This window comes from Durio zibethinus, chromosome 21 (assembly GCF_047325235.1).
Source record: "Durio zibethinus cultivar Kanyao isolate XHJ-2024 chromosome 21, ASM4732523v1, whole genome shotgun sequence".
NCBI classification, from domain to species: Eukaryota; Viridiplantae; Streptophyta; class Magnoliopsida; order Malvales; family Malvaceae; genus Durio; species Durio zibethinus.
In genome coordinates, this window is record NC_143182.1 from 3,727,658 (window position 1) to 3,743,408 (window position 15,751).

At 36.9% G+C, this 15,751-nt stretch overlaps 2 protein-coding genes across 2 annotated transcripts; one reads left to right on the forward strand and one right to left on the reverse strand.

Moving 5' to 3' along the window:
• Window positions 1-145: 145 nt before the first annotated feature.
• On the forward strand, window positions 146-3,326 carry LOC111304889 (soluble inorganic pyrophosphatase 1). Its single transcript, XM_022901910.2, has 9 exons — window positions 146-434; window positions 1,086-1,203; window positions 1,292-1,320; window positions 1,548-1,613; window positions 1,860-1,967; window positions 2,405-2,470; window positions 2,557-2,677; window positions 2,794-2,875; window positions 3,066-3,326. Exons 2-9 carry the CDS (start codon window positions 1,086-1,088, stop codon window positions 3,106-3,108), a joined length of 633 nt encoding a protein of 210 aa, XP_022757645.1. The 5' UTR covers window positions 146-434; the 3' UTR covers window positions 3,109-3,326.
• Window positions 3,327-3,766: 440 nt separating this feature from the next.
• Window positions 3,767-15,549, reverse strand: LOC111304888 (endoribonuclease Dicer homolog 1-like). Its single transcript, XM_022901909.2, has 20 exons — window positions 13,892-15,549; window positions 13,676-13,789; window positions 12,510-12,720; window positions 11,975-12,369; window positions 11,645-11,876; window positions 11,040-11,212; window positions 10,823-10,945; window positions 10,576-10,736; window positions 10,258-10,491; window positions 10,017-10,167; window positions 9,752-9,934; window positions 8,289-8,450; window positions 8,111-8,206; window positions 7,368-7,993; window positions 6,905-7,005; window positions 6,624-6,814; window positions 5,626-6,543; window positions 4,803-4,967; window positions 4,317-4,687; window positions 3,767-4,230 (listed from the first exon to the last, which is right to left on the reverse strand). Exons 1-20 carry the CDS (start codon window positions 14,966-14,968, stop codon window positions 4,053-4,055), a joined length of 5,862 nt encoding a protein of 1,953 aa, XP_022757644.2. The 5' UTR covers window positions 14,969-15,549; the 3' UTR covers window positions 3,767-4,052.
• Between the last annotated feature and the right edge of the window lie 202 nt (window positions 15,550-15,751).

Sequence of the window (15,751 nt, forward strand, 5' to 3'; positions counted from 1 at the left end):
ATTTTCAAGTTATATCAGTACAAGACAAAAAAAAAAACATCACCATTCAACCCGCAATTATACGACAAAGGGATCTGTCTAAAGTATTAAATTGGCTTTTAATTTCCTTGCACAATCATTATATTTTCTAAAATACTACAATTTTGTGATTAGAAGTGGCAATTTTTTTAACCAAAAATAAACTATATTTACCGGTAATGGCCGAGTCAGAGAGAAAAAGGGTACCTGTTTTTTCTCAACAGTAGACACGAGGCATTGCCTTAAACCATTGACCAACCTGTTTTCTTTCTTGTCCTTCAGCAAACTTTCGACACTCCATGCTATAAATATTTACCTATAGATCAAGCACAGCTTTAGGATCATTGCATCACTTCCCATTTCCCTTCCCTCAATAATCAATAACTTTGTGTTTACACTCTTATCCCACAACCAAGGTACGTTTCTTTCACTTCATGAACTGTGTAAGATCACAATGGAAACCCTCTTTTTTTAAACGTATTCTTTATTTTATAGATTGCACTCCGTATCATTTCTGGGTTTAAGTGCAACAGCACAAGTTCCATAGGCGTTTGTTGAATCCTACTAGAATTCGTGAACAAGCTTTGGACTTTGGATTAGCATGGCATATACGTAAAGCATTAAGAGCACCCTTTTTTACTTTATAGTTTTACCTTGTTGATAAAAGAGATTGCAGAAGAAATAGATCTGTAAGAAAGTTGATTTTTTGTTAATCTTGTCTTGTACTTTATTGATGCAGCAACCCGGATACAGATCAATAGTACTTTAAAGTACCATCTTTTATAAAGTGCTAATATTTGCCTGGTATTCATCATCTGAGCAATGGGACAACATAGAATTTGTTGTTAGGGCATTTTATCACCATATGCATCTAATATTTGATTCATTCAGATCCTAGACTTAGTCTTCCAAACATTTAGCCACCTGTTTTATGCATCATGGTTATTATAAATTCTTAAAAATTTGATTTATCGTGCCGCTATCATTATTCATTAAAACTGATGACTGGACTTAATTACTATCATTTGATTGAATGTTGATGCAATTTATTCTTCTCGTGGAAAAAGATGAGCGAAGCAGCTGAAAATGAAGCTCCACGTCAAACACCCTGTTTGAATGAGAGGATCCTTTCGAGTTTGTCAAGGAGATCAGTTGCTGCACACCCTTGGCATGATCTTGAGATTGGTACCTATCCAATGAGTGAATAATTAGATTTGATGGTTGTAGCTAATATTGTCTGAGTGAATAATCAGATTGAAAATATTGTCTGCAGGACCTGGAGCTCCAAGCGTTTTCAACTGTGTATGCGTTTTTTTAACTTTATCAAGTCAATCATTATGAATCTTATTGGAACTTGTTAATAGAACCTTTATGGGCTTAAAATATTTTACATTAGTTTTATCACCTTCACCCATATAAGAAATTCTTGCTTTTGACTTGGGAAACTGAAGAAAAAACAGACATTAGCATGTTTTACTGTACATCGATGCTAAACGTTTGCTTGTTGAATTTCTTGTTCAACTGAACAGGTTGTTGAGATACCAAAGGGTAGTAAGGTCAAATATGAACTTGACAAGAAGACCGGATTGATTAAGGTATGAAAGACAGAAGTTCCTAGAACAAGTTAATAGATAGAGCCATACCTCATAGGCGAAGTCTTTTCCTCTCTTCCAAGCAATTCCAGTTTTCTCCTGTTTATCAGAACATCTGCCACTTTTTCCGTTGAGGACTGGAAAATTAAGAATTTACTTCACATGATAGAGTCCTGTTCTTCCTAAATTTTAAATTCTTGCATGTCTCTCCATATTGTAATGTTTTCTTACTGTTTAAATGAATTTCAGGTTGATCGGGTTTTATATTCTTCTGTGGTCTATCCTCACAACTATGGTTTCATCCCTCGCACGCTATGCGAAGACAATGATCCCTTGGATTGTTTGGTTATCATGCAGGTGAACTATATATGGTGATGGACTATAATGCTAAAGGATAAAATTGTTTATTGCTGCTGATATGATTCTGTTTTTATCAAATAGGAACCCTTATTTTGTTTTTAGTATTTCTGTAAAATTTCCAATAATTTATTCTTTAATATTGATATGTATTATTCTTAATTTAATCAGTACAATAGCATCTTATGTGTTTCATTGTTGACCATTGCATCTTCCACCTCAGTTCCACGAACCCCCCCCCCCCCCCCCTCCCTCTTTGTGCTCTGAATCACCCTCATTGCTTACAAGGACCTTTCTATCAAGGTGTCCTTCCATGACTTGGTATCTGGCATTAAGTACATCATGCCAAATTTAGCCCTACAACTTGATTGTTGCATCTTTGAGCTGCATGCAACAGTGATCTACAAGTATTGAGATAATGTCATTTCTTTGAATAGGAGCCAGTTCTTCCTGGATGTTTCTTGCGAGCCAGAGCCCTTGGACTAATGCCCATGATTGACCAGGTATTTCATTGAAGTTTGAAGTTAACCTTCTGAAAATTCTTCCCTTCAGTTTACATGATAACCTTTTTATTATTATTGTCACTCAGGGGGAGAAAGATGATAAGATCATAGCAGTTTGTGTTGATGATCCAGAGTACAAACATTTCACTGATATCAAAGATCTTCCCCCTCACCGCCTTACTGAGATCCGCCGTTTCTTTGAAGACTGTATCCTTTTCAATCTCTAATTATAAACTCATCGTTCGACATTTTGTTTGTTTATCCAAATAATAGTCAAGTTTGTTCCCCAATGTGAGGAATACTGGTTTCTTAACATTGCACAGACAAGAAAAACGAGAACAAGGAGGTTGCAGTCAACGAATTCTTACCTTCAAGCACTGCACTTGAAGCTGTCCAGTATTCAATGTAAGCCTTCCTTAAAGAACTATAACTTACATTGCTGAGGAGGGTTATAAACAAATCATAGAAGGGAATTCCTATGTCTAAAGCTGATGGACATTCCCCTTTAATTACTACATCCTTGGCCTCCTTTATTAGTCAGCATTTTTCTTATCCTTCTCCACCTTACAGGGGTTTTTTTGTTACTATGTTGCAGGGACCTTTATGCTGAGTACATTTTGCACACCCTGAGGCAATAGGCTCAAAAAGCTATTTTCCTTCAATTTCCCATTCATTCTTGGAGGGTAATACATCATACTAAATAAAACATCTTATCAACAACAGTTGAATAAGAATGACAACTCCATTGATTACTTTTTGTAGTTCTGAATTATTATTATTATTATTATTATTGCTTGTTGGATTAAACTCTCTTGTGAGAAGAAATGATAAATGGAATGTATCACTTACTAGAACATGATTGGGACTTTTAACTATTTTTGTGCAGATCACTTCATCATACATATGTTCTATGTATTTCCCCACTTGACTCTTTTAATCTTCGGAAATATTTGTTCAAAAACCTTCTTGAAGCAACTGAGACAATTAAAAAGTCACATTTTCAAGCTGCATTCCGCTTTACTTTAACATAACCGTAGACCATTTTGGGTATAAAAAAGATAGTATTTTGCGAATAAAAAAACCTATTGCATATGCAAGGATTTAAATTTTAAATCTACTTAATACTACCAATATTACCACTTAAAGATGATTACATAAATCAACTAAAATAAACTTCAAATTCCATAACTGTAAACTTTAATCTTCTTATTTTCAACTTATTTCTGGTGCTACATGGTTGTAACTTTCTGTTAATGGCCCACAGTAAAACATAGATTATTGCTAATACGAATAAAATGAAGATAAATGCCTCCTTTATCGCGTTGAATTAAGTATAAAGAGGACGTATTATTACATCCTATATGTCACCTGTTCCCCATTAGATTATATGGACATCAAGTCATGCAAAATCAGACATCCATATTTGCTTATAAATTTTCTTTGGCCTAAGCAAAACGTGAATTAATGGCAAAAAAAAAAAACCCACAAATTGTGAGACATCATACACCCATGACCAACAGGGGCCATTGAAAAAAATAGGGCTGGGAACAGAATACCAAAATAATGATTGTCCTCCATATCGTCATGAATAACATTTGTTTAATAGTTCCAAGAGAAGCACCGCAGCTGAGTCCTTGGCCTTCTTAACACTAGGCATTGGCTCACCTATGCATTCATCTGTCCACCCCCTGTCAGTGGTATTCACCTTGACAGCAAAGGTAAATCTCTTTGCATGAGCAGGCCCCCCCTCATTCGCACACCTAAAGATATCAATATATCAGATCAGTTATATATGTTATTGTCAAAGTACCATGCGGAAGAAAATGTACCAACAGTACTTTCTTACCGATAGGAAGGCATAGGCCAATTTCTACGCAAGCAAATATCATTCAATGTTTGTCTTGTAAATGTCTGGTTTCCATTCTTCTTTTTCCCATTCTCCTCGTTATTCTCCTTGGCTTCAGCTGTTTCCTTCTCCTTCAAAACAGCAAGCGCATTCCTGGCAGCTAGTTTCTGTGCCATCTTCTTTTGGGGATTCTGAGCAACCCCAACCTGGACACCATCAACGAAAACCTCCACAGTGGCCAAATTGCCACTTCGACTGGCTTTGTATTCCAAGCCTTCAGCTTGTTGCTGGCATCGCTCTTGTAGTTCCCGCACAGGATGCATTGGTAATGTCTCTGGAGTGACCATAGGATGCAACAGGGGTTGAAAAACCTGGAAAACAAGAAAATTTTTTTCCCTTATCAGATCTCTTATTCATATATCTGTAACAAAAGAAGCAGGGAAATGTTTCAGAGACAATAAATTCAGTTCCTTGGCTGAAACTAACCCTCCAGACAACTGCTGTGTCTCGTCCACTGTCAAGAAAAATGGCACCAGCAATGGATTCAACAATATCTCCAAGAACTTTTGGAGCTTTGCAATCTCCCAAACCAAAGGAGTTGAACCCAGGCTTTGATAACTCATCCTGAACTTCCTTTACAAAATCCCGAATCTGAAACAGAAGCCAAGAATACTAAGTCAGAACTTGGGAGGAACCCACCCATTTCCATAATCAAGGAGCCCCATACCTAGCAAATAATATCCTTTCTTTTCTACTTATCATCCGTAGAACAGAATGTACCGATTTTGAACTCATCAAGAATAACTTCACTTGTCATATATGAACATGCCAGTTAGTCTCGAATTACATCCTAAACTATTATTTACGATTTTTACAATTTTTCTTTTTGGTTAAGATTTTACTAACATGAAAGTAAAATGACATGATTGATTTTCTTCGCTGGCATCATAAACAACGAAAATTTGGTTTATACCATAGAGGGGTGGCCATCTAAAACTTGACATATACCACATTGCCTAACCCAGCAGTGACATGATATGACTCAAGAAATAGATTGATTCCTGACAAACTTTTTTTAAAGTAAATATACATACATATATATATATATATATATATATATATATAAAACCTGAAAAGTTATAAGCATGAACATGACCTAGAAACCTGAATCATCACCATCACTGGGTGAAGAGAATACTACATGTAGGGCATGAAGCTGCAGCCCATGTGCCAGAAGAGACAAATAGATATGGGTTAAGACAGCCACCGCTCATTAAATAAGCTAAAGTTAAGAAATCAGATGGTAAACCTGTTTTTCAAGGGCGCTTGATCCATGCCGAAGGTGCACATGCAGCTGGTGCTTTACTGCAACTCGTGCAAAATTTTCATTGTTTACAGCAGCGGCTCTCAAATCAGTCAAGCGACCTGGAGGCAGATTGGTGTAGGTGAAAAACAAGTGTTTTGTTATAAGATGATCTAAGACCGCATCACCAACAAACTCCAGACGCTGGTAGCAGGAAATTCCAGATGATGGGCGTGAAGCATGAGTAATAGCTTCTACCAACAAGGCCCTATTTTTAAACTTGATGTTCAATGCACCTTCTATGGCATCAAAATTAACACTCTTAAGTATGCTTTCTGGAACATTGGATGGCCTCACTGTAGATTCCATCTCATCAGGATCAAACTCCACCTGAATCCCAATCCATTTCATGAGGTGGTTAGCTGCATGCTTGCCACCTTCAACATAATAAATTCCGATTAGAGCTTCAACAACGTCTGCTAGGGTCTTGCTAGAGAGGACTCTGTAAGAACTTGAGTCACTCTCAATCTCACCATCTTCCATATCTTCGTCTTCGAGCCCATCACCAGGTTCTTTTCCTGGTATAATATCAATAGTTTCCTGTTCTTGATCAAATAAGGATGTTTCTCCATCTTTGGTATCCTCGTCAAAGACTGGCAATACTCCAGGGGCAGCCCATCTAGATGGTGCAAAGCGATCTGCTTGGATATATGATTGAAGTCCCTTATTTAGTGCATACTGATACAAAACCATGTTACTCACCATTTGTTGTCTCATCCGGGTCAGTTGCCCTTCATGTTTCTGGGGATATTTAAGAAACAAAAAACGACTAACAACCCATTTCAAGTAAGCATCCCCCAGAAGCTCTGCCCTTTCATAACAAAATGTCTCCTGACAGGAAGCGGCAGTCAAAGCTTCCAAAATCTGTTGATATAAAAGAAAGACAACATTAGTGACCGTCCAAAAGCTGCTTGAAATTGATCAACTTGAGAATTATATCACACCTTTGAAGAAGGAACAGAAAATTGTATCATGTGCTTAAGTTGAATTGCAAGAAGCATGCTCTCGACCCTCCTCATAATAGAGGGCAACCTCTGGGCACCTCTAACAAGTGATCCAGGAAGTGGATGAATAAAACACAGCTCAGGAGGAAGAAACACAAAGTATGTTTTGTCAAGAGCCTCCTCAGATTCACCTTCATATGATACATTACATTTAGCACCAAAAGGACCACAAGAGATGCCAAACTAATGGTTATACACAAGAAGCATTTCTCTAAATATACCTTCTGAGTGCTCAAATCGAGGAGATAAGAGATTCTTGCAATATGAAACACCACGACCTCTTATTAAAGGTTGTTGTTTGCACCTCAATTCAACACCATACCTGATAATGATATACACAGGAATCAATAGCCTAATGCACCCTTTGCTGTGCAAGAAGAAACAAAAAGCGTCTTTGATCTGTAAGGACATCCACTACTATCAGGTAGAAGCGTGAGGAAAGCTCACATATTCTGCACCTGAAAGTGGTCAACCATTCCTTCACAGAGTAAGACATGCTTTTCTTTTCTTCACACACAACAATTGAGGTGCATTAAGGCTATCCCATCCATTAAAAGAAGCAATTAATAGGCAGCCAATTTTTACTTATAGTTTTACAAAAGCAGAGGGCCAATTTTTACTTATAGTTTTACTAAAGCAGAGGGAATACAGCAGGAACTTAAGGTAAGAAAAAAAAAATCATACTTCTGCTTATAATAATCAGCATATGAGCTATACTCCAGCGGACCAAGATAGCCCTCTTTCCTCGGGAAGGAGGTCTCCGCTGTCATGTCATAGCGTATTGAATCTACATAAAACCTCTTCCCTGAATGAGCAGCTGTTACTATTCTTCCAACAAGATCTTCTGCCTGTGTGACACCATCAGCCATAATCAATTTGCCTTTGGTCAAATCCCCTTCTTGTACCTCAATCAAATCTAGAGTAGGAACCACCCCGGTAGCTTTCACAACATCAAATGGGGCTACAGCTCCTCTGATACCATAAGTAGGATGAGGTTTGTGCCCAAAAGCCATGCCATGACGCAATTTCCCAAATCCATACTCCCTTCTGTCACCACCAAGCGTCCTCTCATTTGTGCCAAGGTAAACATCTGGCCTAGCTCTCTGAAGGGGATTGCTCCATGCATCTGTTGTGATTATATTATCAACCAAATCCCAGTCAACTTCTTTTACAGGATCTACACACTTATCGCTAACCACAGGAACAAACAAATATGCCTTGGCAGGATCCCAAGGAGTGGTGGAAGGATTAACATCCACATCCAGTACAATGCTCATTAATCTTACGTGAAAACTTTTAAGGGATGCCAGCTGCAAATAAGCAGACTTTTAAGTTATCATAAGCATAATATGAAGAATGAAAATAAAAATAAAAATAAAAAAACTTAAATTGTAATCATTAACCAAACAATTTAAACAGCAACTAACTTGACTTTCAGTAATATCTATTGATCCCCTGAAGACAAGAAATGCCTTAGTAATCATGGCTCGAGCGATAAATAGATCCATCGACATCGATAACACCTGTCAGTGCCAAATGTGATTTGAAATTAACATCTTATTTACCAAATGCTCATTATGCTAGAATAAAAACAAAAGAAAGCACCTCTGCATCCAGCTCTTTGCCAAAAAGCACTGCAAAATCTGAGACATTAGTTAAGAATGGATCTTTTGAAGAGCCATTATTTTCACATTTGATACTATACATGTACAAATGAAGTATTTTGGAGTCATCAGTGCCATCTCTTCCAGATAAAATCCATTCTCCCTGTGGACCAGAAAGCATTTTAACAATTTCACTTTAAACAGAAAACCATTAAGGACACCAAGAACATAGTGAATGATATACGCAACCCAAAAGTGCATATTAGATAAAGAAACACAATTTATCCAACAGTCGTTCATCATAAATGCTATCACTCAGGCAACAAAGTCCTCAAGGTTTGGGTTTTGCAAAAATTTTTTAAACCCATAAAAAATTATATCCCCTTAAGAAATCATGAGCCAAATTGTGACAGAAACCTTTTACTGTTTACATAGTTATAAAACTTTCATTGGTCCTGTATGATGTATCTATAAGTATTTGAAAATTTGAATGATACTTGGCCATTTATTCCTTAATCCTTTAAACCAAATTGTATAATTCTTTGTATCATTCAAGAAATTTGAAGGATTACAAGTTCCAGACAAAGTATAACAGCATGTATACTTCCCTCCCAAAAAAGTTAATTTCCGAATAATGCCTTATGGAAAGATATTGAACATGTTTGTTTTGTTAATTTCTGAATAATGCCTTATGAAAAGATATTGAACATGTTTTTTTTCTCCCCACAACGTCCCATCCTCCATAAGAAAAAAAGAAGGCAAATGCCACTACAATACATACAATACTAGATAACAGTAGTCTTCCACCAGCATAGAAATTCCCTAAAATATGTAGTCAAAACCATAATCTATGTTATTTTAACCAGAATTTCTAAAACAAGTAAAAATAGGTATACTGAATCTACCTCACACTCAATCAAATACAAATGCCATACTACAAGTTATGATACTCATTTATGTTTATGATTCACTTGCCAAAGCTTATAAAAATGTCATACAACATTTGAACTTCTAGTCTTGATTTGCCAAAACAACAAAGTGCACTAATCTCAGAACAGCCATTATTTCTCATATCCCTGTTCGGCAACCAAAATACAACAACAAAAAAAACAACAACATATATGCTACTTAATAACAAGATGGGCAACAGAAGAAAAGCCATTTTCAACTTTGATGTCCAGATAAGCATTGAAAAGAAAAGTGTTGTACCAGCAACACAAAGGAAACTTAGTCAAATCATAAAAACAAGGTGCTGAACAAGCTGCAGAGGAGAAATTATCCAGTCAACAGCATCATAATGTTTGCAGAATATAAAGATGGACATATGCTAAAATGTATATCTTTATAAATAAGAAAAGAAACAGTTAAAATTGGCATTCAATTAACTGCAAATTAGCTAAAAGTTGCACCTGCTAGTTTCCCATGGTATACAGACAGGAAGTCAAATCCAGGGAGGATACTAACCTGGAATATGCTTGCTACACCTTCTGGATAGAACTCTCTATGCCTAGCAGTTCCAGGAAGTGGGTCTCCTTCATCATTCTGGTCAACCTTCTCAGCTTCTTCCCCACTTCCTTTGTCTGGCAAAAGCATATCAGTAAATGCTCCCATCTCATGGAGCTTCTTGCAAGCGGCCAAGCATACAGCCTACATGGTACACATGTTTACCAACATGAGCAATATTCTTGAATATAAGTTTGATGAAGTAGATAGTGACAAGATACTATGCCTGTTGGGCAAGACGCATTGAACTGCATTCGGGACCCTCAAGCTCTTCAAATGGTGCATTACAGGGGAGTTGAAGCTTGCAAGAATATTCAGTTGGACCTCCTGGCTTCTCATGCTTCTTCATAATAAACTTAGGACGAAGTATTGAATATCTAAAAGCCAAAACTAAGGGCAACTAAGCAAAAGACTGAACCTCAATAGAAATAGCAGCAAATGTCGATATCTTATAACAAGTACAGTACCTGTCACTGGGAAGCTGAGAGCAGTAAAAATGGATGAGTCCAACTGCAGAATTTAAGCTCACAATAGCACCAGTTGATTCAACCTGGTACACTGTACCTGGTACCATATCCACCGAAATTAACCTTGAAGTATCCTTCAGATGACTAAGGTCAGTTCTCTCAATTGCTTCTTTCCGCAAAGTCTCCTCACTATTCCTTGCATTCCTTAGGAATGTAGCATGAGATAAATTTCCTCTGTAGGCAATATGAAAGGTAGAGTTGTTTGGGTAATTTTTGGTGGAAAGATAATATTTAAATTAACCAAACCAACACAAGTACCTCTCAATCATCAAGATGTAATCTGACCCAGGCTTCCTTGCACGACCCCTAGACTGAATGTATGCCAAAACAGTTTTTGCAAGATCAAAACGAATAACAACATTGCATTGTCGAATATCCAATCCTTCCTCAGCAACACTAGTTGCAACTAACAATGTCACCTACAGTAGAAAGTAATAGCATTTATCAAATGTAAACTATTGCATGATTCCTATTTTGATCAGCTTAAGAAAGGATATGGACATACACGACCATCTCGGAATTTAGCAATTGTATCCTGCATTTGTCCAGTACGCATTTCCTGACTATTGTTGTGCCCAATCAAACTTGCACACCTGATGAAACTCAGAGATGGAAGCTCTGCAAAAACCTGTCCATTCACAAGGAATTAGAATAGCATTATGAGGAAACTGCAATGGAATGAAACTTTATCATTAGACATTAAATATGGTATTCCTTCTAACCTTAGGAAGAACTAAAGCAGCCACAACTCGCTCAACAAAGATGATTGCACGAAAATCCTGTGTGTGCTGATACTTGAGAAGTATTTTAACCAATGACTGTACTTTTGGGGTCACTTTTCCGTCTGCTACAGCAGCTCCAATTATCACATCCACATGCTCTCCACCAGAGACAACTACGTCCAAAAGGTACATCAATTGAGAATACACACAATGTTTTTAAAATATCATTATTTACAAATATATTAGATAACAAAAATTTTCCTTTAAAAGGAAGACAGGAAACACGGCACAAAAAACCATAAATTCAAAGTTAGCTAGCAAGGATTACTTATCTTCAAGTGTCCCACATGCATGAATAAGAAAACCAGTGCTTCAAGGAAATTGATTCTAGCAACTTCCATTCACTTGACATATCCAGGAACTAACCTAATATTTCTGACCTACACTGTTGTTAAATATGCAATCTAACCCATGAATGTTTAAGCTGGTTTTGTGTATTCTACTTTTGTTGATAAATCAGGTTTAAAAACCAAGTACAAATCAGGCTCAAGTTGGACTGAAAAAGCAAACAAAAGAAAAGTATAAAACTAAACTAAAAGACCCACCATGACTGTCAGGGAGCTCTCCTTCCTCAATCTCATCAGGATTGTTTCTATCTTGAGTATTATAGTTCTCCGCTTCTGCAGTGTTCATGTCTCTGTCAGTAACAGCTCCCTCTGATAATTGGCATTGTAAGAGAGACACAACTTTATTTAGGTAAGATTCTTGAAACTTGACATCAAGCTGGTAGTTTGCCCTCTCATCGTTTTGTAAAGCTGTAAGAAAAGATTGTGCAACCTGCAAAAAGGAAAACAAAAGGAACAAATATTATTTCCACACAACTAAGAAAATTAAGCAAAGGCATAGTAACCTTAATAACTTAAAACATATGATACCTTGTAGGCACACCATTGACCCAGTTCGCCAAGTGCATAATTAACGGCCCTTAACTTTTGTATCAAATTAGCAGCTCCATCACTTTCTGTTCTTTCAGATACACCATAAACTTGGTGAAGCTCTTCCTTTGCTCCTGCATCTCTAGCTCCCATGAACTGCCATTTACTTCTTCTGGAGCTTGACTGTGCAGCTTCTTCAACTGCCACTTCCATTTGTTTTATTTGTTCATGAAGGGACCATAAACTAGCTGCTTTATCATACTCTATCACAGCTTCTGAGGGCATTGGCACATGTTTCTCAAGTTCCTTGCGATCTTTTATTGTACAAACTACTGAATCCAGCTTGCTTTCTAGATTATGAATCTTTATTGCACAATCAACTTGACTTGAAACACCTGAATATAACAATTCAAAAATAAGTGTTAGGGGAAAAAAACCTTACAATCAACTGGAGAATTTTGTAGGTGAGATGTTCCTTAGTCTCAAAGAAATATAAATTGGAAGAAAAATCCACTACAAGAAAATAAAAACATACCCTTCAAGTTAACAGGAGAAGCAGTCATCCCAAATACAGAAGGTCTCTTCTCCTTTGGTGTCATGTGATAGAATTCAGACATCACCAGTGAGTATGGATGTTTCTTCACAGCATGATGACACTCATCCAGAATAAGAAGATTGATTGCTTCCATTTTAATTATGCTGTGCCTCAAAATATTAAGCAGAATTTGAGCGGTCATAACTAAAACCTGCAAGAAAACATCAAGCAAATCAAGAAATAATCTCCAGCACTATTAGTTCCTATATCCTTGACAACCTCAAGTACCCAAAAAATTCAAGAAATAATCTCAATATAGCACCAACAAAAGGAGTTGTAGATAAATAAAAGCCATTTCTGTGCTCCAGAAGGCTCAAAAAAGATACAACCATTTTAAGGACATCTGGATGCTAGACAGCCAACTAAAACTTGCTCAATTACATACTGAATTGCACGAATATGGCAGCACGTAGTAACTTATGAAAGTACAAAGAAAAAAATAAAGAAATTCTCTATCCATCCAAAATATCAAATACAGCTCCTTTCCCTTGATTGTGCATCTTCTGGTTCAACTACGTCTGTTTAATAAAAAAGTGTTGACATGAGTCTTAATGCAGGGCTTTCCTCTTTTTTTCCCACTTTTGCTTTCAAAATGGGATAAGTGGTATATCACACTTATTTCCATTAAATTTCAACTCTATAGAGTAGGCATATAAGGATCTTGCTAGCATTTGAGAACTATATTTCAATACATGGTTTTCCCTTTTTTTTTTTCATCTTTTCCTTTTAAAATGGGATAAAGGGCACACCACTGTTATTTCCACTAAATTTCAACTCTATAGAGTAGACATACAAGGATCTTGCTAACATTCAAGAACTATATCAATATCATCCATTCCTTCAACAAAATTAAGAAAACGTACATTAGTTGAAGAATCTATCTTAAGTCAGATAGATAATAGCTAATAAAACACTGAGATAAAGGGCCACAGTAAAAGTGTTCCCACAGACTGGATATACAAAAATTGTGTGCCCATTATAATGTTTACTAATGAGTCCTAACTAGCACCAAGAAAACTAGAAACCTATCAGTACAATAAGGATATTACTTAGCTCAAAATGACAGTCAACAATAAGCCTTCACAAAAATGAATTTGAAATACTACCTGTTTTGTTTCAAACTCACGCAGCCACCTTCGAGCATCCCAGAAATCTTGGCCCATCTCCCCACAATAATGACCCACTTGGTAACCAGTTCGCTCACGAATAACTTCAGCTTGCTGAAAAAGGATAATGAAAATAATAAGAAGAATTGAACTTGAAACGACAGAGCCCATCAAATCTTAATAAAAAAAAATTTGAAATTCTAAAAATTTTACTACCTGATAAACTAGTGGAACTTTAGGAACTAAAAAGACAGAGAGCATTTTTCTGTTTTGCTTTTGCAAATCATCACAAATACTTTTGATGAGGAGAACAGCAATGAGTGTCTTCCCTGCCCCTGTTTCAAGAAATGCAATTGTATTTTTCTTTTTTGCCTGTTCAAGAACATCCAATTGATATTGACGAGCTTGCTCCTCCAAAAGTTTTTCCTTAGGCTGCTCAACTTGCTTCTCCATCTTTCCATTGCATTCCTGACTTTTGTCATTAGCTGCCTTTCCTTCTCTGTACCGGTCTGCTTCCCAAGTACCCAACCTAAAAACCATCTCATTGGACCCCGATCGATCCCTCTCCCAATAACCCCTCGGTTCTCTATCTCTCCCATCCCTCCTACTACTACCATTATAATGTTCTCGTCTCCTAACATGCTCCCTATCTCTCCGATCAATTTCATCCCAATCGCGAACTCTCTTCCTAGCAGAACAACTCTGCCTATGCCTGGGGTAATAAGGGCCTTTACTAGAATACTGCCTATCACTCTTGCAACCATTCGCACGAGCCCTCTTGCCACACCTCTCTTCACTATCCAAACCCCTATCCCCTGACTCACAAGACCTTTTGTCGTCTCTATGTACTCCATTCTCCTTAGAATAATCAAATAAATTACAATTACTATTATCACAGTTCTTCTCATGCCCTTTGCTTTCAAGGTCATTCTTTTCGACACCATTAGGTGATGGAACCGAGTTCTCAGCTAAATTCATGGAAACCCCAGATGACTCATTTGGAGACCATCCATCTCCAACAATGGAATCGTGAATTCCATTTCCATTCCCATTGACGATAGAGCCATTATTGTCAATACCCACTGAAGGAAGGCCACCACCGTTCTTGATGCTATCAAGAATGTGATCAATTCCTCCAAAGAAATCTTGATTGGTAGCATTGTCAAGTGATTCTTGAACTATAGGAGCATCGAAATCAACAAAATCATTAATCAGGTCACATGATATATCCTCACAAGCATCCAGCCAGTAAGATGACCCATTGCTGCCAGAAACCCTACTCTCATCCTCCATTAGTAAATTATTTAAAAATACAGTATTTTCACTTCAAGATAATAACAAAAAGCTCAAATCTTTAAAAAGAAAGAAGTAAACAAAGAACACCCAAAAATTAAAAGAGAAACAAGAACAACAAGATTTATAAAGAAACCCCAGAAAGAAAAAAAAAAAAAGAAGTTGGAAAGGAAACGAAGGATCTTGATTGGGTTTTTGAGAGAGGCAAGAGTTTATATGAAGATGAAAAACAAACAGAGATGAAAAAAGAGTTTGTGGAGACACAGATTAAGAGCAGATAGACCGCAGGAAACACGCAAGAAATATAGTTAAGGAAGGGGGATTCATTTAAAAAGAGAAACAGAAAAATAAAAGAAACTTCGAAATAAATAAAACCAGCATCCCCACCAAAACTGTGAGTGTGTGATTCTTAGATTCCACGGTCTATCAACCCCTATTCTGTTATCTTCCTTTTCTCTTTTTCTTTTGACTCCTTTCAAGCGTCTAACTTTCTCTCTCTCTCTCTCTCTCTTCTTTCTATATCTGCTTGCCCCTCTCTTTCTTTGCTTCTGGGTTGTAGCTCTGTTTTTTCCCTGAAAAACAGAAGAAAAAGAAGCGAGAAAAAGGATAAATAATAAAGCCCAAAAATATGGGTTTCTTTTTTTTCACGCAATCTTTCTTCTTTTTTTTTTTCTTACAATTTACAAAGAAACTTCTGTTACTTGAGGCGGTTCTGTTTTTATAACTTTCTAAACTCGAAAGTACGGTGAGACAGCGTTTCAAGTTATTGGACCAATAGGATAG